Source organism: Mauremys reevesii, linkage group 1, assembly GCF_016161935.1.
Source record: "Mauremys reevesii isolate NIE-2019 linkage group 1, ASM1616193v1, whole genome shotgun sequence".
In the NCBI taxonomy this organism is placed as follows: Eukaryota; Metazoa; Chordata; order Testudines; family Geoemydidae; genus Mauremys; species Mauremys reevesii.
In genome coordinates, this window is record NC_052623.1 from 346,040,853 (window position 1) to 346,055,061 (window position 14,209).

General features: G+C 40.4%; 1 protein-coding gene across 8 annotated transcripts in view; it reads left to right on the forward strand.

The window, feature by feature from the left end:
• UPF2 (UPF2 regulator of nonsense mediated mRNA decay) overlaps positions 1 to 14,209 on the forward strand; it is a 143,499-nt gene that overhangs the window by 58,112 nt on the left and 71,178 nt on the right. For all 8 annotated transcript variants that reach the window (XM_039519442.1, XM_039519441.1, XM_039519444.1 and 5 more), the window contains one exon: positions 906 to 1,022. In XM_039519442.1, the coding sequence (XP_039375376.1) occupies positions 906 to 1,022 (117 nt within the window). The remainder of the gene's footprint in view (positions 1 to 905; positions 1,023 to 14,209) is intronic.

Consider the following 14,209-nt stretch of genomic DNA (forward strand, 5'->3'; position numbering starts at 1 on the left):
GAAGAAGTAAATCATCTCAGAACATTGAGCTCCAGCTATTTAGTCCCAGATGCATATGTGGTATTAAGGTTAAGTCTGACTGTTTATCTTCACAATTGATTTTTAACTCAGATTTTTAAAATAAAATAAGATGTTTAGGACATTGTAGATAAATTTGTGTTCAAGTAGCTTCTGGTGGTGGTGGTAATTTTTAGATTTAGTTAGTTATTACAACTGAATTTTAAAAATCGGATAAACTAATAGTTTATGCAGTTTCTCTAGTAGCTGGTGAGTATCTGGATAGTACTATAAAATGCGAAGTCCTATTCTTGTACCTGTTGCTCAGCTTGAACAATAAAACTAGATTAGTTAATTTCATTTTGGGTAATCATGTGCGTGTACAATATTAAGTGTTAGTTTTCCAATCTAGCAGAGCAAATTTTAAAGCAGGTATGAATTATTTTTAAAATATGTGCATTATCATTTTTTAAAATGTTATGAATTTTCTATAGTAGGTTTTGTAAACATCCTATTTTTTAAAAGTACAAATCCTATATTTGAAACCTAAACCACCACTTTGGGAGTCACATGGGCAAGTCACATAGAATATCAGGGTTGAAAGGGACCTCAGGAGGTCATCTAGTCCAACCCCCTGGTCAAAGCAGGGCCAATCCCTAAACAGATTTTTGCCCTAGATGGCCCCCCTCAAGGATTGAACTCACAACCTTGGGTTTAGCAGGCCAATGCTCAAACCACATGAGAACCTTGCCAGTATCTTAGCACTCAAATTGAGATGAAATAGCATTTCAATGTTTTTTTAAATAGTTTTATTAATAACTGTCTAGTTAATAAAATCATATTTATTAGCATTCTTATGAGTGGAAAAAGAGGTTCAAAATGTGGTGACTGTGTGTATATTTACACAGATGCTTCTGTCAGACTTTTCTCATCACCATATTGAAATGGCATGTACTCTGCTGGAAACGTGTGGAAGATTCCTATTTAGATCACCAGAGTCTCACTTAAGAACAAGCGTTCTTTTGGTAAGATAAACTATAGCCATTTTGTTGTAGAAAATCATGTACTGAATTCAACTGTCATTGTCTTTTCTTTGTTTTGCAGTTTTGTCATACAACCTGGCAATAATGGCCATAACTACCGTAACATCAACTAATGCAAACTTTCATTAGATTTTATCCCTTACTATAATAACAGAGTTTACAAATAGTGTTCTTCATATAAAACACCAGAAAAATCTTTAGAATTAATTTATTGTGATCTAAAGCAAAAAGCAAAGTTTTTTTTTCCCCATATGAAATTGCTTCCACAAGCTCCTACTGAGTGCTGAGCTGTTCCGACCTTGGAGTCTTAGGCCTGGTCTACGCTGGGAGGGTATTGACCTAAGATACGTAACTTCAGCTACGAGAATAGCGTAGCTGAAGTCGACATATCTTAGGTCGACTTACCTTGCATCCTTACAGCGCGGGGTCGACTGCTGCCGCTCCCCCATCGACTCCGCTTCCGCCTCTCGCCGTGGTGGAGTACAGGAGTCAACGGCAGAGTGATCGGGGATCAATTTATTGTGTCTACACTAGATGCGATAAATAGACCCCCCAAAAGATTGATCACTATCCGTGGTGGGTAGTGTAGATGTACCCTAAGAAGCAGTTAGAATCTCACCAAAGTCACTTGCCTGAAGATCTCTAGGATGCAGAGATTGTAGCTATAAAGTGAGAAATGCAGGCTCCATTTCCATTCTGGTTTTTTTCCTGTGTGTCTGCTGTAGTTCTTTGAGCTGTTGAAACATGTTTTCTTGGATAATTTTGGTTTTTTGTATAGCTTAAAATTTAATTGCTGTTTAGAGCAATTCTAGGGCCCTACAAATTTCCATGCATCAGAGCAGAGACTGACTTTTAGAAGTAGGGTTTAAGTACTATCAAGAAATCTTTTCTGCCCAGCACATGCTGTTTTTAGGACAGGACTTTTCTTTCAGAGACTCTGGAATGTGTTTGTAGCTTATTCTTGAAGCCATAGTGGAGATAGACAGGTTTCTCACACTTTAACACTGTTACATCAGTCTGACTCCTTTGGCACATAACAGTTCCACTTTAGTGTCTGTATCTTTTATGATGTTGTGCTGACACAAACACTTAGCACTGCTCAGTGTTACAATGTAGACTTCAATGCCTTTTTGACCTATACAACCTGTTCAGTGCTGGCTGTGTTTTCATATTTCACCTGCAAGGATGGTGGCTTTCTGAATATCATGTTTATTGGAGAACTCAGTTACTTATAAATATCCTTGTGATTTACAGGAAAGATTTAGAGAGAATTTAGTTTATTGGAAGAAAAGGGGATTGCATTTTAGTTAGAAGTGACAATACAGAGTCATGGGCAGAAGTCAGAGGATGAGACTGGAGGAATTAGAGTGGTCTGGGGACCCAGTAGCTAGGAGTTGAGAAGTAGTTTGGAATAAGTTAGTTCAGAGCTCATTAACAAGGAGAGCAACTTGTTAATTGGGGTGGAAGAAGGTTGTGGAAGTGATGGTCTCACTTAATAGAGTAACAAAATCTGAACTCTTAAATTTAAGAGAAAAGGATTAATGAAGATTGTGAAAGAGGGAATTGCAGTTGTTGAAATGGATATACTTAAAGCATGAAAAGAGATGTCACCAGAGGCAGTGTTGATGTGAGGACAAATGCTGGCAATGACCTAGAAATGGAGATAGATTAAGTTTTTACTTCCATGTTTCTGGTGTATAATTTTGAGTTCTAAGATGATGCCAAGATTTCAGGTCTGGAGAACAATTTTAAGGTCTGGTTAAAGACACCAAATAACTAAGTTGTACATGATACAAAGATTCAATGACAAAAATAATCAGTAGGAGGAAATAAGATTGAAGGCAGGAGCTGGGCAAGTAGACAGAGGGCAAATAGAGCGAGTTGTGAGTTTGCCTTTGTTTATATAGGAGGTTAGACTAAATGTTATAATGATCCCTTCTAGCCTTCAGATCTATGCATCCAAGTTATGGGAGAAGTAGATGTATTTCGGTTTAGGTAATTTTAATACCCATTGATTTAAACCTTTCACTTGTAACAACTGCATGTTTTCAGATTGTAACTTTTATCTACTGTTATAAACTACAACAGATTTGTTTGTTCAGCATTAACTTATCAAAAAGACTATTATATTGTCCAGTGAATCAGCTAACAAAACATATTACTATCTCTAAAGAAGTTTAGTACTCTTATGAAAAGCAGCCTTCTCTAAAGGCACTGTCTAATCAGGGTTTTCAGTCCAGGGTTTTAACTCCTTAGTGCAAGGGGATAATTCTCAATTTTTCCTGTACCTCTTATCCCATCTACTATTTTGCAGAGGAAGGCAGGGCCTTCTCCTTTTCCTGGCTCTCCATTGACTCAGTCGCCAGAGTTTAGGGTCACTGGTGACTTTCCCCACTGAGTGCTCAACAATGAGAACTGGAGTCAAAGTGCTGGTGCCTCTTGAGCCTTTCATGCAGTTGCAGCTTTGAATTTGATGCCCCTTGTTGTAGGGGTGCAGAAGTGAAAGGAAGGGGGTGTGAGTGAGAGAGAGTGCGATGTTTTGGGTATCACCCAAACAGATAAGGAGTTCTGTCACTGCCTTCCCCATAACCTTGGGTGCCTTTATACTGTGCAGATTTGTTTCAAATCCCTGACATCAGTAGCCTGCCCACAAGCACAAGGTCTCAACCTGGCTTCCACCAGCTTAGTTTCCTTGCAGGATGACATCAACAGTCCTTCCAGGCTTGAGTCTCCTCACATCCATCCTCTGAGTTCTTAACTATCAGACACTCTGACTTTCCCTTCTGTTTCATAATTCCTGAAGGTGTGCAATCAGCCCTCCAGTTACCAGCTCACTTTCGCACCCACACTGCACACAGTTAACACACCACAGATCTGCTTGGTAGAAATAAACAAAAAGTTTATTTAATAGAAAACATACAAATTTAAAGATGAAATAGTAAGGGAAGTTATCATATACAAGTTACACAGAAAATAAACATAAAGAAGTAACTTCAGATTTACACAGCTATGTTAGATAAAATCCCTTTTCTAATACAAGTTACCTATTTCCTTTGAACAGTTTTCCCAGAGTATCCTCTAGACATAGTTGGGATCCATCCTTCACAGAGAGCCTCCTGCTTTCAAGACTGTCCCTCAGGTTCTGGATGCCAAATCTCAGACACAAGCTTGCTTTTAAAAATGCTTTTTTCCTCTTTTCCTTTTTTTTTTTTTTTTCCGTAGTCCATGGTGACTTGTGTATTCAGTGTGTGGAAATCCTCTGTTAATTTGAGAGCTGGGATGTTTGAATGTCTTTCCATTTACTTTCGTGGTCCACCATTGTCTCTTCCTGGCTGGACCAGGATCATTACTTGGAACTGGTTTTATGTAAACACCTGGAGGTCCCTCTTCTTGCTGTGAGGTATAGTTGAAATTGTAGTACAGATTACGAACACAGTTTTCTGTATGCATAAATACATAGATTCATAACCACAGTGTGTGTGTGTGTATATGTCATAATGACCATCAAGTTTAGAACATTACAAATTTTTGTAAAAGACCTTACTAGATACACTTTTATAATATAATAATACAGTGTTACTGGTTGGTTCAGCTGTTCATTTCTGGAGTTTAAAACTTCTGTTCTCCCCTTGGGGTGTCTGTAGCTGATTACCACAGTGGGTATTTGCTATATACCTGTATGTGATTCCAGTTCAAGCCCTGATACATTAATTTAAAAAATAATGTATTTGCATAGTATGATCGCTTTTCTGTATCTTATGCTCAGCAGTAAAATGTGTCCACTTCCCCAATCTGGTATATGTGCTTGGAAAACAAAATGGGTCTTTTATCCTTTTAAAGACATTTCTCTTGCTATATTGCATCACTTGTAGTTAGTACAAGTTTACAAGTCAAGATAAATAAAATACACCTTTTGCCCAAATACACCTTTCTTGACTGGTCACCTTTAGTCTTGTCTGTGCTACAAAAATTCCCCATTGTTAGCTGTTCCCACTGGTAACACATACTGTATCAATACTGAATGTGGTTTCACTGTAAGTATTGCCAAGGACAACCCATGTTCACCATTTCAGAAACCGTGGTTAAAATCTGCTCAGAATTGCAGGTGAGTAATTTTCCCTTGTTGTACACAGGGGGGCCTTGATGTGGGAAGTTGCAGATGGCAGAGAAGCATTTGAAACATCTCATGAATTGGAAATATAGCAGATTAAGTAGATGTATCCACTACAAGCTCTAGTACTGCCTTACAGTAAACACAAAAATCCAATTTTTTACTTAAATAGTATTATACAAATTGGATTGTAGGCTTATGTTAGCAGTAAAGGTGAACTGTGAAAAGGATTACTATCAGAACAAATAATTTGGGGCCACCACAAGGGAAAATCTAATCGGGTTTAAAGCCTTTCTTAGCAGTATCTAATATGTAGAATTGTAGCCTCTTGAGTTCTGATGGATATTTTTTAGCCTTAAGCTTTTCCTGCTGAGCATAAATTTTGTAATAAGGTCTCCAACTAGCTGTGTCTTACAATGATTGGCAGTCACACTGCAGCTAACTGGATCATTTCCTACCAACCACATACAAGGATCCAGGTGGAAAATTGAAATGAGAGCAAGTTCTTGAAAATCATAGGACCAGATTTAAAAAAAAATCTGAGTAGTGATAATGTAACCCATACACCTCCTGGGTGTGGTGTTCTGTTCCATCTAGTGGCAGCAAGACCAGTTAAAGAGAGAGTTAAATGAGTCTGTTCTACTGCCTTAGCTTTTAGCTCATGGTGTAGAGGCTCATGCACTGAGCTCCAAAGGTCCCCGGTTCGATCTTGCCCACCGACGAGCAGGGTCTGTCAGTGTTGCAATAAGATAATTTTTTCTTTCCCAGGGGGAATGTTTTGAGTCCTAAAAATCCTTTTTCTTTAATTTTCACTCCCTTCCAAGGCTCTGTGTCACAGTGACCAGCAGAAGAAGGCTGGAAAAGATTCGATTAGAATTGCCCACTAATGGGCCATAGGTGTGACGGGTTGGATCACAGAAACCCCCCTGGGAGCTGCCAACTGATGTGCCAAGAATACCTCTGTTCCTGTTTTCTCTGCCAGCTCAGGACTCCAGCACCCTGTCGTGCTGAGCCAGACACTACCGTCTGCTCCAGTAAAGACCCAGGGTCTGAATTACTTGCCCCAAAGCTGCAGGTTTACCTGAAAACTGCTCACAGAAGTGTGCTTTAGCACTCAGATGCCCAACTCCCAATGGGGTCTAAACCGAGATAAATCCGTTTTACCCTGTATAAAGCTTATACAAGGTAAACTCATAAATTGATCGCCCTCTATAACACTGATAGAGAGATATGCACAGTTGTTTGCTCCCCCAGGTATTAATACATACTCTGAATTAATTAAATCACTTTTTACTTATTAATTAAATACGGAAAGTAGGATTTAAGTGGTTCCAAGTAGTAACAGACAGAACAAAGTAAGTCACCAAGCAAAATTAAATAAAATGTGCAAATCTATGTCTAATCAAACTGAATACAGATAAGATCCTCACCAGTTCCAGAACACTCCCTTTTACAGGCTAATCTCCTTTTAGCCTGGGTCCAGCAATCACTCACACCCCCTGTAGTTACTGTCCTTTGTTCCAGTTTCTTTCAAGTATCCTGGGGGGTGGAGAGGCTCCCTCTTTAGCCGGCTGAAGACAAAATGGAGGGGTCTCCCAGGGGTTTAAATAGACTTTCTCTTGTGGGTGGAGACCCCATCCTTCCTCCTATGCAAAGTCCAGCTCCAAGATGGAGTTCTGGAGTCACCTAGGCAAGTCACATGTCCATGCATGACTCTCAGTCTTTACAGGCAGACGCCATTGTCCACATGATATCTTGTGTGTCTCCAGGAAGACTTTTTATGTGGATTGGGGCATTCCAAGATGCATTGTTCCCCAAGTGCTTCCTGACCGGGTACTTAACCTTGTGAATTCCTTCCTAAAGAAGCTGACCAAATGCCTCACAAAGCTTACTTAGAAATCAAGCAAGTATACAGCTAATATTCTTAACCTCAAGTACAAAATGATATATGTGTACAAATAGGATGAATAGATATAGTAGACCATAACCTTTACAGAGATGTTACATGGCACAGGCAGCACAAAACATATTCCAGTTATGTCATATTCCCATAAAACCTTACGGGAGGTACCGTCACACTAGGCTATGGGATTGACAGGTCAAGGCTTGAGACTAAACTTGTTTCTCATATAGTAGCTCATTCTGGGCTCAGCTGACATTGTGGAGCTATCTCTGGAGATGAAATATTGTTGAGTCTGATCTTATGGCAAAGGAGTAACAAAAATAAGTAAAAACTGCCTTTGATATATATTGGTTGTGTTTGTTGTGTTCTCTCATAGTATGTCTGTTTTGTAGCTCATTCATGTCATAATTGTACTTGCCTTCACATCAAAGTCTATACAGTCCTTTGGGTTGATGTGCAAGAAAATGTCTGATTTCAAAGTGGAAGAAAATCGAATGTCCATTTGTTAATGTAACATTTATTTTATATTTTACATAAAGAAATGCCTCAAGTATCCATCTGAACTCGATTTTTTTTTTAATCTGGGTAAATCCCTAACTGCCACTTTCTGCTTCTTGTAGAGCTGCTAGGGGCTTGTATTATCAGCAGAGCTCTTATACATTATTTTACAGATTATGAGATGAGTTTTCATAGAGGAGGAAACTTTAAAAATGAGAACATTTTATGTTACGTTATATGCTTGGACTGGTTTTTTCTGTATTAGGGAGGATTATTTGTATAAAGCTTTCTTCTCAGCATGGTACCGCCTCCTGATGTGAAGTGCAACACAGAATTTGTTGCTATCTAAATAACTTATGATTTAGTATTTTGGGCTGTGAAGAAAACAAACTCTCTTTTTATTAAATGCACACACTTCTGGTAATGAAAAAACATGCTAAGAAAAAAATAAATCCATATGTTGTATCTTTCTGATCTTGTTTTTCAGTAAGAAATATTAGAAATTTGTCTCCAGATAATCATGGTTTTGAAGAAAAGGTCTTTAGTTATTGGACAATCATAATACTTTTTCTATGGCCCCTTCTAGCCTTAGTGATATCCAGGTGTTATAAAACCACCTCTAAATTAAGCCATATAGTGCCTCTGGGGGGTAGGTGAGTCATAGTTACCTATTTACAGAGGGGGAATTTTACTTGCAGTAATTCAGGAAGTCTGTGACATAGCCAGGATTAGAACACAGATCTTCTAACTCCTCCTGTACTTTAGCAACTAGACCTTGCTTCCTTTCTAATTGTTGTATATAAGCACCAAAAGCATGTTAGGCACTTTGCTATAGCACAGTCCTTGATCGAAGAAGTTTGTCACTTAATTTTAAATGTGATGCAAAAAGTGAGTGCAACAAAGTGGGGCAGAGATGGTGAAGGAAAGAAGAAAGGAAAGATCATGGCTATAATATTATTACATGATTCCATAGGCTTGTTATGATGCTGATCCAGCAAAGGACTTAAACATATGCTTAATTTTAAACACATGAATAGTCCCAGAGACGTCAATGGGATTAATCATGTGTTCAATGTTTAACATGTGCTTAAATGCTTTGCTTGCCCTTTATTACTCCTGGGGGAATTCTGTGCCACTGTGCAATGCAGAATTTTGCAGAAATTAATGTGCACACAAAATTTCATTTTTCCCCATAAAAATGGCTACAGTGCTGCTAGTCACATTAGGGGCCACTGGGCTCGGCAGAGCCCAGCTTGCACATAGAAGACACTGCTGGGGAGAGGGCACTAGAGTGTTCCTGGCAGCTGCAGTTTCCAGCGTGCCCTGAGGGAAGGAGAGGGCAGCATGGAAACTCTTTGCAAGCCTGGGATGCATCATCAGGCTGTTTCTCCCGCTTGGATTCCTGTTCCCTGGGAGGGAAGGGGGACAGGTGTCTGGGCAAAGGGGGGCCCACAGCTGGGCTCTGAGGAGGAGGGGGTTCGGGTGTATTGGCTGGGGTGGGGCCGCAGGTGGGCTCTGGGGGGGGAAGGGGTTGTGGATGTCTGGTCCCCTGGCTGGGCTCTGCGGGAGAGAAGAGGGGACAGAGAAATAGGAACTAGGTTATCATAGTAGTTTCTTTAACTCTCTACACCCAGGGGAATTTTTGTCTCTCTTTATTGTTAGACATACTTGCTGACAGGTATTTTGAAATAAATTACCAAAATAATTGACATTGGCATGATTATATAGTGTTGTTTTGACAAATAAAAATTTCAGAATTGTGCAGAATTTTAAGATATTGTGTGCAGAATTTTTAATTTTTTGGTGCAGAATGCCCCCAGGAGTACTTTAGGCACATCCTGTGATGATACCACTGTTCTGTTTTTGTTTTTTTTTAATTTAGTTGGCACTTCAGGTTTTTCATTTTGAAGGCTCCTTTGTAACATTAATTCTCGTTTTACTCCTGCATTGTAAATCGGCATTGTCAGCATTTTACTCTTGGGAAAACAGATAGGGATGTCCACAGAGGAAGTGTCAGAGCTGAAATCAGAGTTCAGGAGCTCCAGGTTCCCAGACCTGTGCTCTTACCTTAGTCCTCTCTAAAAATGGGTCTATATTGTACATATATGTAAAGAGTCTTCTCAGTTAATATAAATACTCCTATAGCTCTAGCACAGACACCAATATTCCTATTCTTTGGTATCTGTCTTATTGTTGGTATGTTTTGAAATTAGGTAGTTTTTCCCATCGTCCCTTCTAAAATAACCCCCAAATCTATAAAATCAGGACCCATGGAGAATTTCAAAAAATTATAGCTCAGTGAGCTAGTCCTAAACCATTTTAAAAGGACTACAGGACTTGCTGTATTAATTAAAAAAGGAATAGACTTTTTAGTCTTTGCAGTGTAGCAGTGAACTTTCTACTTCCATTGATACTGACGACGAGTATTTTTAAGTAGCCAACGTGTTTGTTTTTCTGTACTGCTGCCTACCTTAGGTTTTGCTATGTAAAAAGAGAGAGATTGAAACAGTCATTTACAGAAAGGAATATATTTAATAACACATCTGAGAGCACCAAGGGGTCTGAAAACCACCTTCTTCGAGTAGTGGGTGTTCGCGCCCCCTGCACCTCAGATCAGAGATTTTAGGTAGTAGGGTCTGTTTGGCCTGTGTGTGCTTTCCCCATCTCACACCCTGCACTGGGGCTAGATAGTGCTGGGCGAGCAAACCACCCCTTCAGTTCCTTCTCAACCACCTCACCCTGCGATGGAGCCTCAGCAGCATCCACATTGATAATATCTCAATTACATCTTACTTTCTGGTGCGAGTTAGTGTTAGTTCATAGGGTTTCCATTAGTTAGTGTTAGTACTCCCTCTTTTTTCCTTTTTTTCCCCCTGAACCTCCTCCCCACATACACAACCTTTTTTTTTTTTTCCTCTCTTGTTATTAGAATAGCTAACTCACTGTCCTTAGCTATTTTTCCTTGTCTCTTCCCTTTGGGGAAGTGAAACCTGGACAGAGCATGCCTGGCTCTCCCAGGTTTAAATGTTGCCTCTCCTGCTGTGAAGCAGTCCTGGTCAGTGATGGGCATTCCCACCACATTCACTCCTTCGGGGAGTCACACATGCCTCAGAGATGTACTTTCTGCCTTAAATTAAAATGAAGAGTCGGAAAGAACCTTGAGCTAAAACTCCGGCTACTAATGGTGGAAGGTTCATTCTGCCAGCCCCTGATCCTGGCCCAGGAACCCGCCATACAATGGTCCCTGATTAGGCTAAGTCCATTGACTTCCTTGGCTCAACACTCTCTGGTGGCTTCGAAGATTAAATCTTTGAATTCCTCTCAAAAAAGTGGGCTACAAATCCCCTGGGTAGAGAGACAATCCCCGACAAGGGGCACCAACTGATCTCCAATTGGCACCCAAAAGGCTGCAGGTTCCTCAGGTACAGGTGTGGCCAGCAAACCTAAAGACCCCAAAGGTTCAGGCTCCAGAAGATTGGTACCATCGAGTGAATGGAGTGATAGAGAGAAAACCAGTTCCTCTAAATCGGTAATGACAGAGTACTGTAGGGCTCAGGTACCGAGTATTTTGGCTCTGCAAAAGACCAGATCAACACCTTCTAGTCATTCATCGGAGCGCAAGAGACCTCCAGTACCATTGGCTCCTTCTATATTGGCTACTTCTGCTCATCTTACCTCAACAGTACTACCCACCATTCTGGTACAGCAGAAATTTTGATTTCCTTGGGACTTGCTGGTTTAAGAAACGACTGAATTGCCCTTGCTTGTCACCAATAGGTTCTAAGTACCAATCACATCTCACTTCCCTGGCATGCATTCTGTATTTATGGAGTCTCCCTCAGCATCCATAACTGCTCCACCTCTGCCAGAAGAGGAGGAGAAGGAAGAGGATCACAACAATTTCTCTTCAGTCTCTGTTGAAGGCTCTCCATTTTATTACCAGGGACCAAGCCAACCAGAGACTTCTGCAGAACCAGCTTACTGCAACTAGAGACACGGCCTGCCTTGTTGGTATGATTGATTTTGCATCCTTGCCCATCCTGGTTAATAGCCATTGATGGACCTATCCTCCATGAACTTACCTAGTTCTTTTTTGAACCCTGTTATAGTCTTGGGCTTCACAACATCCTCTCGCAAAGAGTTCCACAGATTGACTCCACATTGTATGAAGAAATACTTCCTTTTGTTTGTTTTAAACGTGCTGCTTATTAATTTCATTTAGTGACCTAGTTCTTGTGTAATAACTCTTCCTTATTTACTTTCTTCACACCAGTCATGATTTTATAGACCTCTATCCTATTGCCCCTTAGTCGTCTCTTTTCCAAGCTGAAAAATCCCAGTCTCGTTAATCTCGCCTCATACAGAAGCTGTTCCATACCCCTCATCATTTTTGTTGCCCTTTTCTGACCCCTTTCCAATTCCAATATATCTTTTTTTGAGATGGGATGACCACAGCTGCACACAGTAATCAAGATGTGGGTATACTGTGGATTTATATAGAGGCAATATAATATTTTTTGTCTTATTATCTATCCCTTTCCTAATGATTCTGTTCACTTTTTTGACTGCTGTTGCACATTGAGTGGATGTTTCCAGAGAACTATTCACCATGACTTCAAGATCTCTGTCTTGAGTGGTAACAGCTAATTAGATCCCATCATTTTATATGTATAGCTGGGATTATATTTTCCAATGTGCATTACTTTGCATTTCTCAACATTAAATTTCATCTGCCATTTTGTTGTCCAGTCACCCAGTTTAGTGAGATCCCTTTGTGACTCTTTGCAGTCTTATTTGGACTTAACTATCTTGAGTAGTTTTGTATCATGTTCAAATTTTGCCACTTCACTGTTTCACCCCTTTTCCAGATCATTTATGAATACGTTGAACAGTACTGGTCCCGGTACAGACCCCTGGGGGACACCATTATTTACTACTTTCCATTCTGAAAACTGACCATTTATTCCTACCCTTTGTTTCCTATCTTTTAACCAGTTACTGATCCATGAGAGGACCTTCCCTCTTATCCCATAACCGCTTACTTTGCTTAAGAACCTTTGGTGAGGGACCTTGTCAAAGGCTTTCTGAAAGTCTAAGTTCAGTATATCCACTGGTTCACCCCTGTCCACGTGCTTGTTGACCCCCTCAAAGAATTCTAATAGATTGGTGAGGCATGATTTCCTTTTAGAAAAACCATGCTAACTGTTCCCCAACAAATTATGTTCATCTGTGTGTCTGATAATTCTGTTCTATCTATACATCTCATGTATGTTTTACATAAACTGCCAGGGAGGAGCAAGATCCTTTGTACCGAAGCAGTGAAACTCTCGAAATGGTGCATTCGCCACCAAATCAACATCTCAACAGCTTACCTCACAGGCATACAAAAAACTACAGTGGACACTCTCAGCAGGAATTTCTCCCAGGATCATGAATCGGAAGTAAATCCCTCCATTCTCCACAGCATATTTCTACGTTAGGCAGTCCCAAAGATAGATTTATTTGCCACAGCCAGAAACAAAACAGTTTTGCTCCAGGGCCGGCCTGGGTCATCCCTTTCTCAGAGATGCCTTTCTCCTACAATGGAACACAGATCTCTTGTATTCCTTTCCACCGATTCCTCTAATATCCAAGGTCCTGCTCAAGATAAAAAAAAAAAAGTGCCACAGTTATACTCAGAACTCCCATGTGGCCAAGTCAGATGTGGTTTCCACACCTTATTCTACTGGCAATTTGCTCTTGAGGCTGTTCCTCACCTCCTCTCTCAGAACGTTGGCCAGGTCCATCAACCCAATCTGCAGGTTTTCCGGCTGAAGGCGTGCTCCTCAATGGTTCAAAGGCTTGGAAATGACCCTCTCCAAGGATTGAAAGGCGGTGCTGTTACATAGAAGGAAGCAAACTACTTGTCACACATGCACTCAAAAGTGGAAGAGATTCCAGCTCTGGTGTAACTTGAGGCACATGACTCCTACATTCTCTCCGCTATCACTTGTGCTAGATTACATCCTAGAACTAAAAAAATCAGGATTCTCTCTAAGATCTGTAAAGGTGCATCTTGCAGCCATCGCTGCCTTCCATCATAAGGTAGACTGTTCTGTTTTTGTTCATCTTACAAGAAGAAGTTTTCTCAAGGGTATGGGTAACTTCTTCCCACAAATCAGATGCCCTGTACTGACATGGGACCTCAACTTTGTCCTCAGGTGTCTAACCAGACCAACTTTTAAACCCATGGCCACCTCCTCACTTCTACACCTCTCTAGGAAAACCACATTTTAAGGAGCCATTACTTCTGCTCGAAGTATGAGAGAGATAAGGGCTCTAATGAGTTACCCTCACCCTTTACAGTCTTATTCAAAGACAAGGTTACACTATGACCACACCCAAGATTCCTACCAAAAATATCTTTGCACTTCCATATAAACTAGATTATCCACTTCCCAATCTTCTTTCTGAAACCACCCTAGGACAAAAGGAAGGCGACATTACACACACTCGATGTCAGGAGATCGTTAGCCTTATATTTGGATAGACTAAGCCCTTCAAGAAGTCTCCCAGATGATTTCTTTCTATTGCGGACAGATCTAAGGGATCCTCAGTCTCTTAAAAAGACTCTCTCTAGATGAATATTGGACTGCATTACCTATTGCTCTCACAATC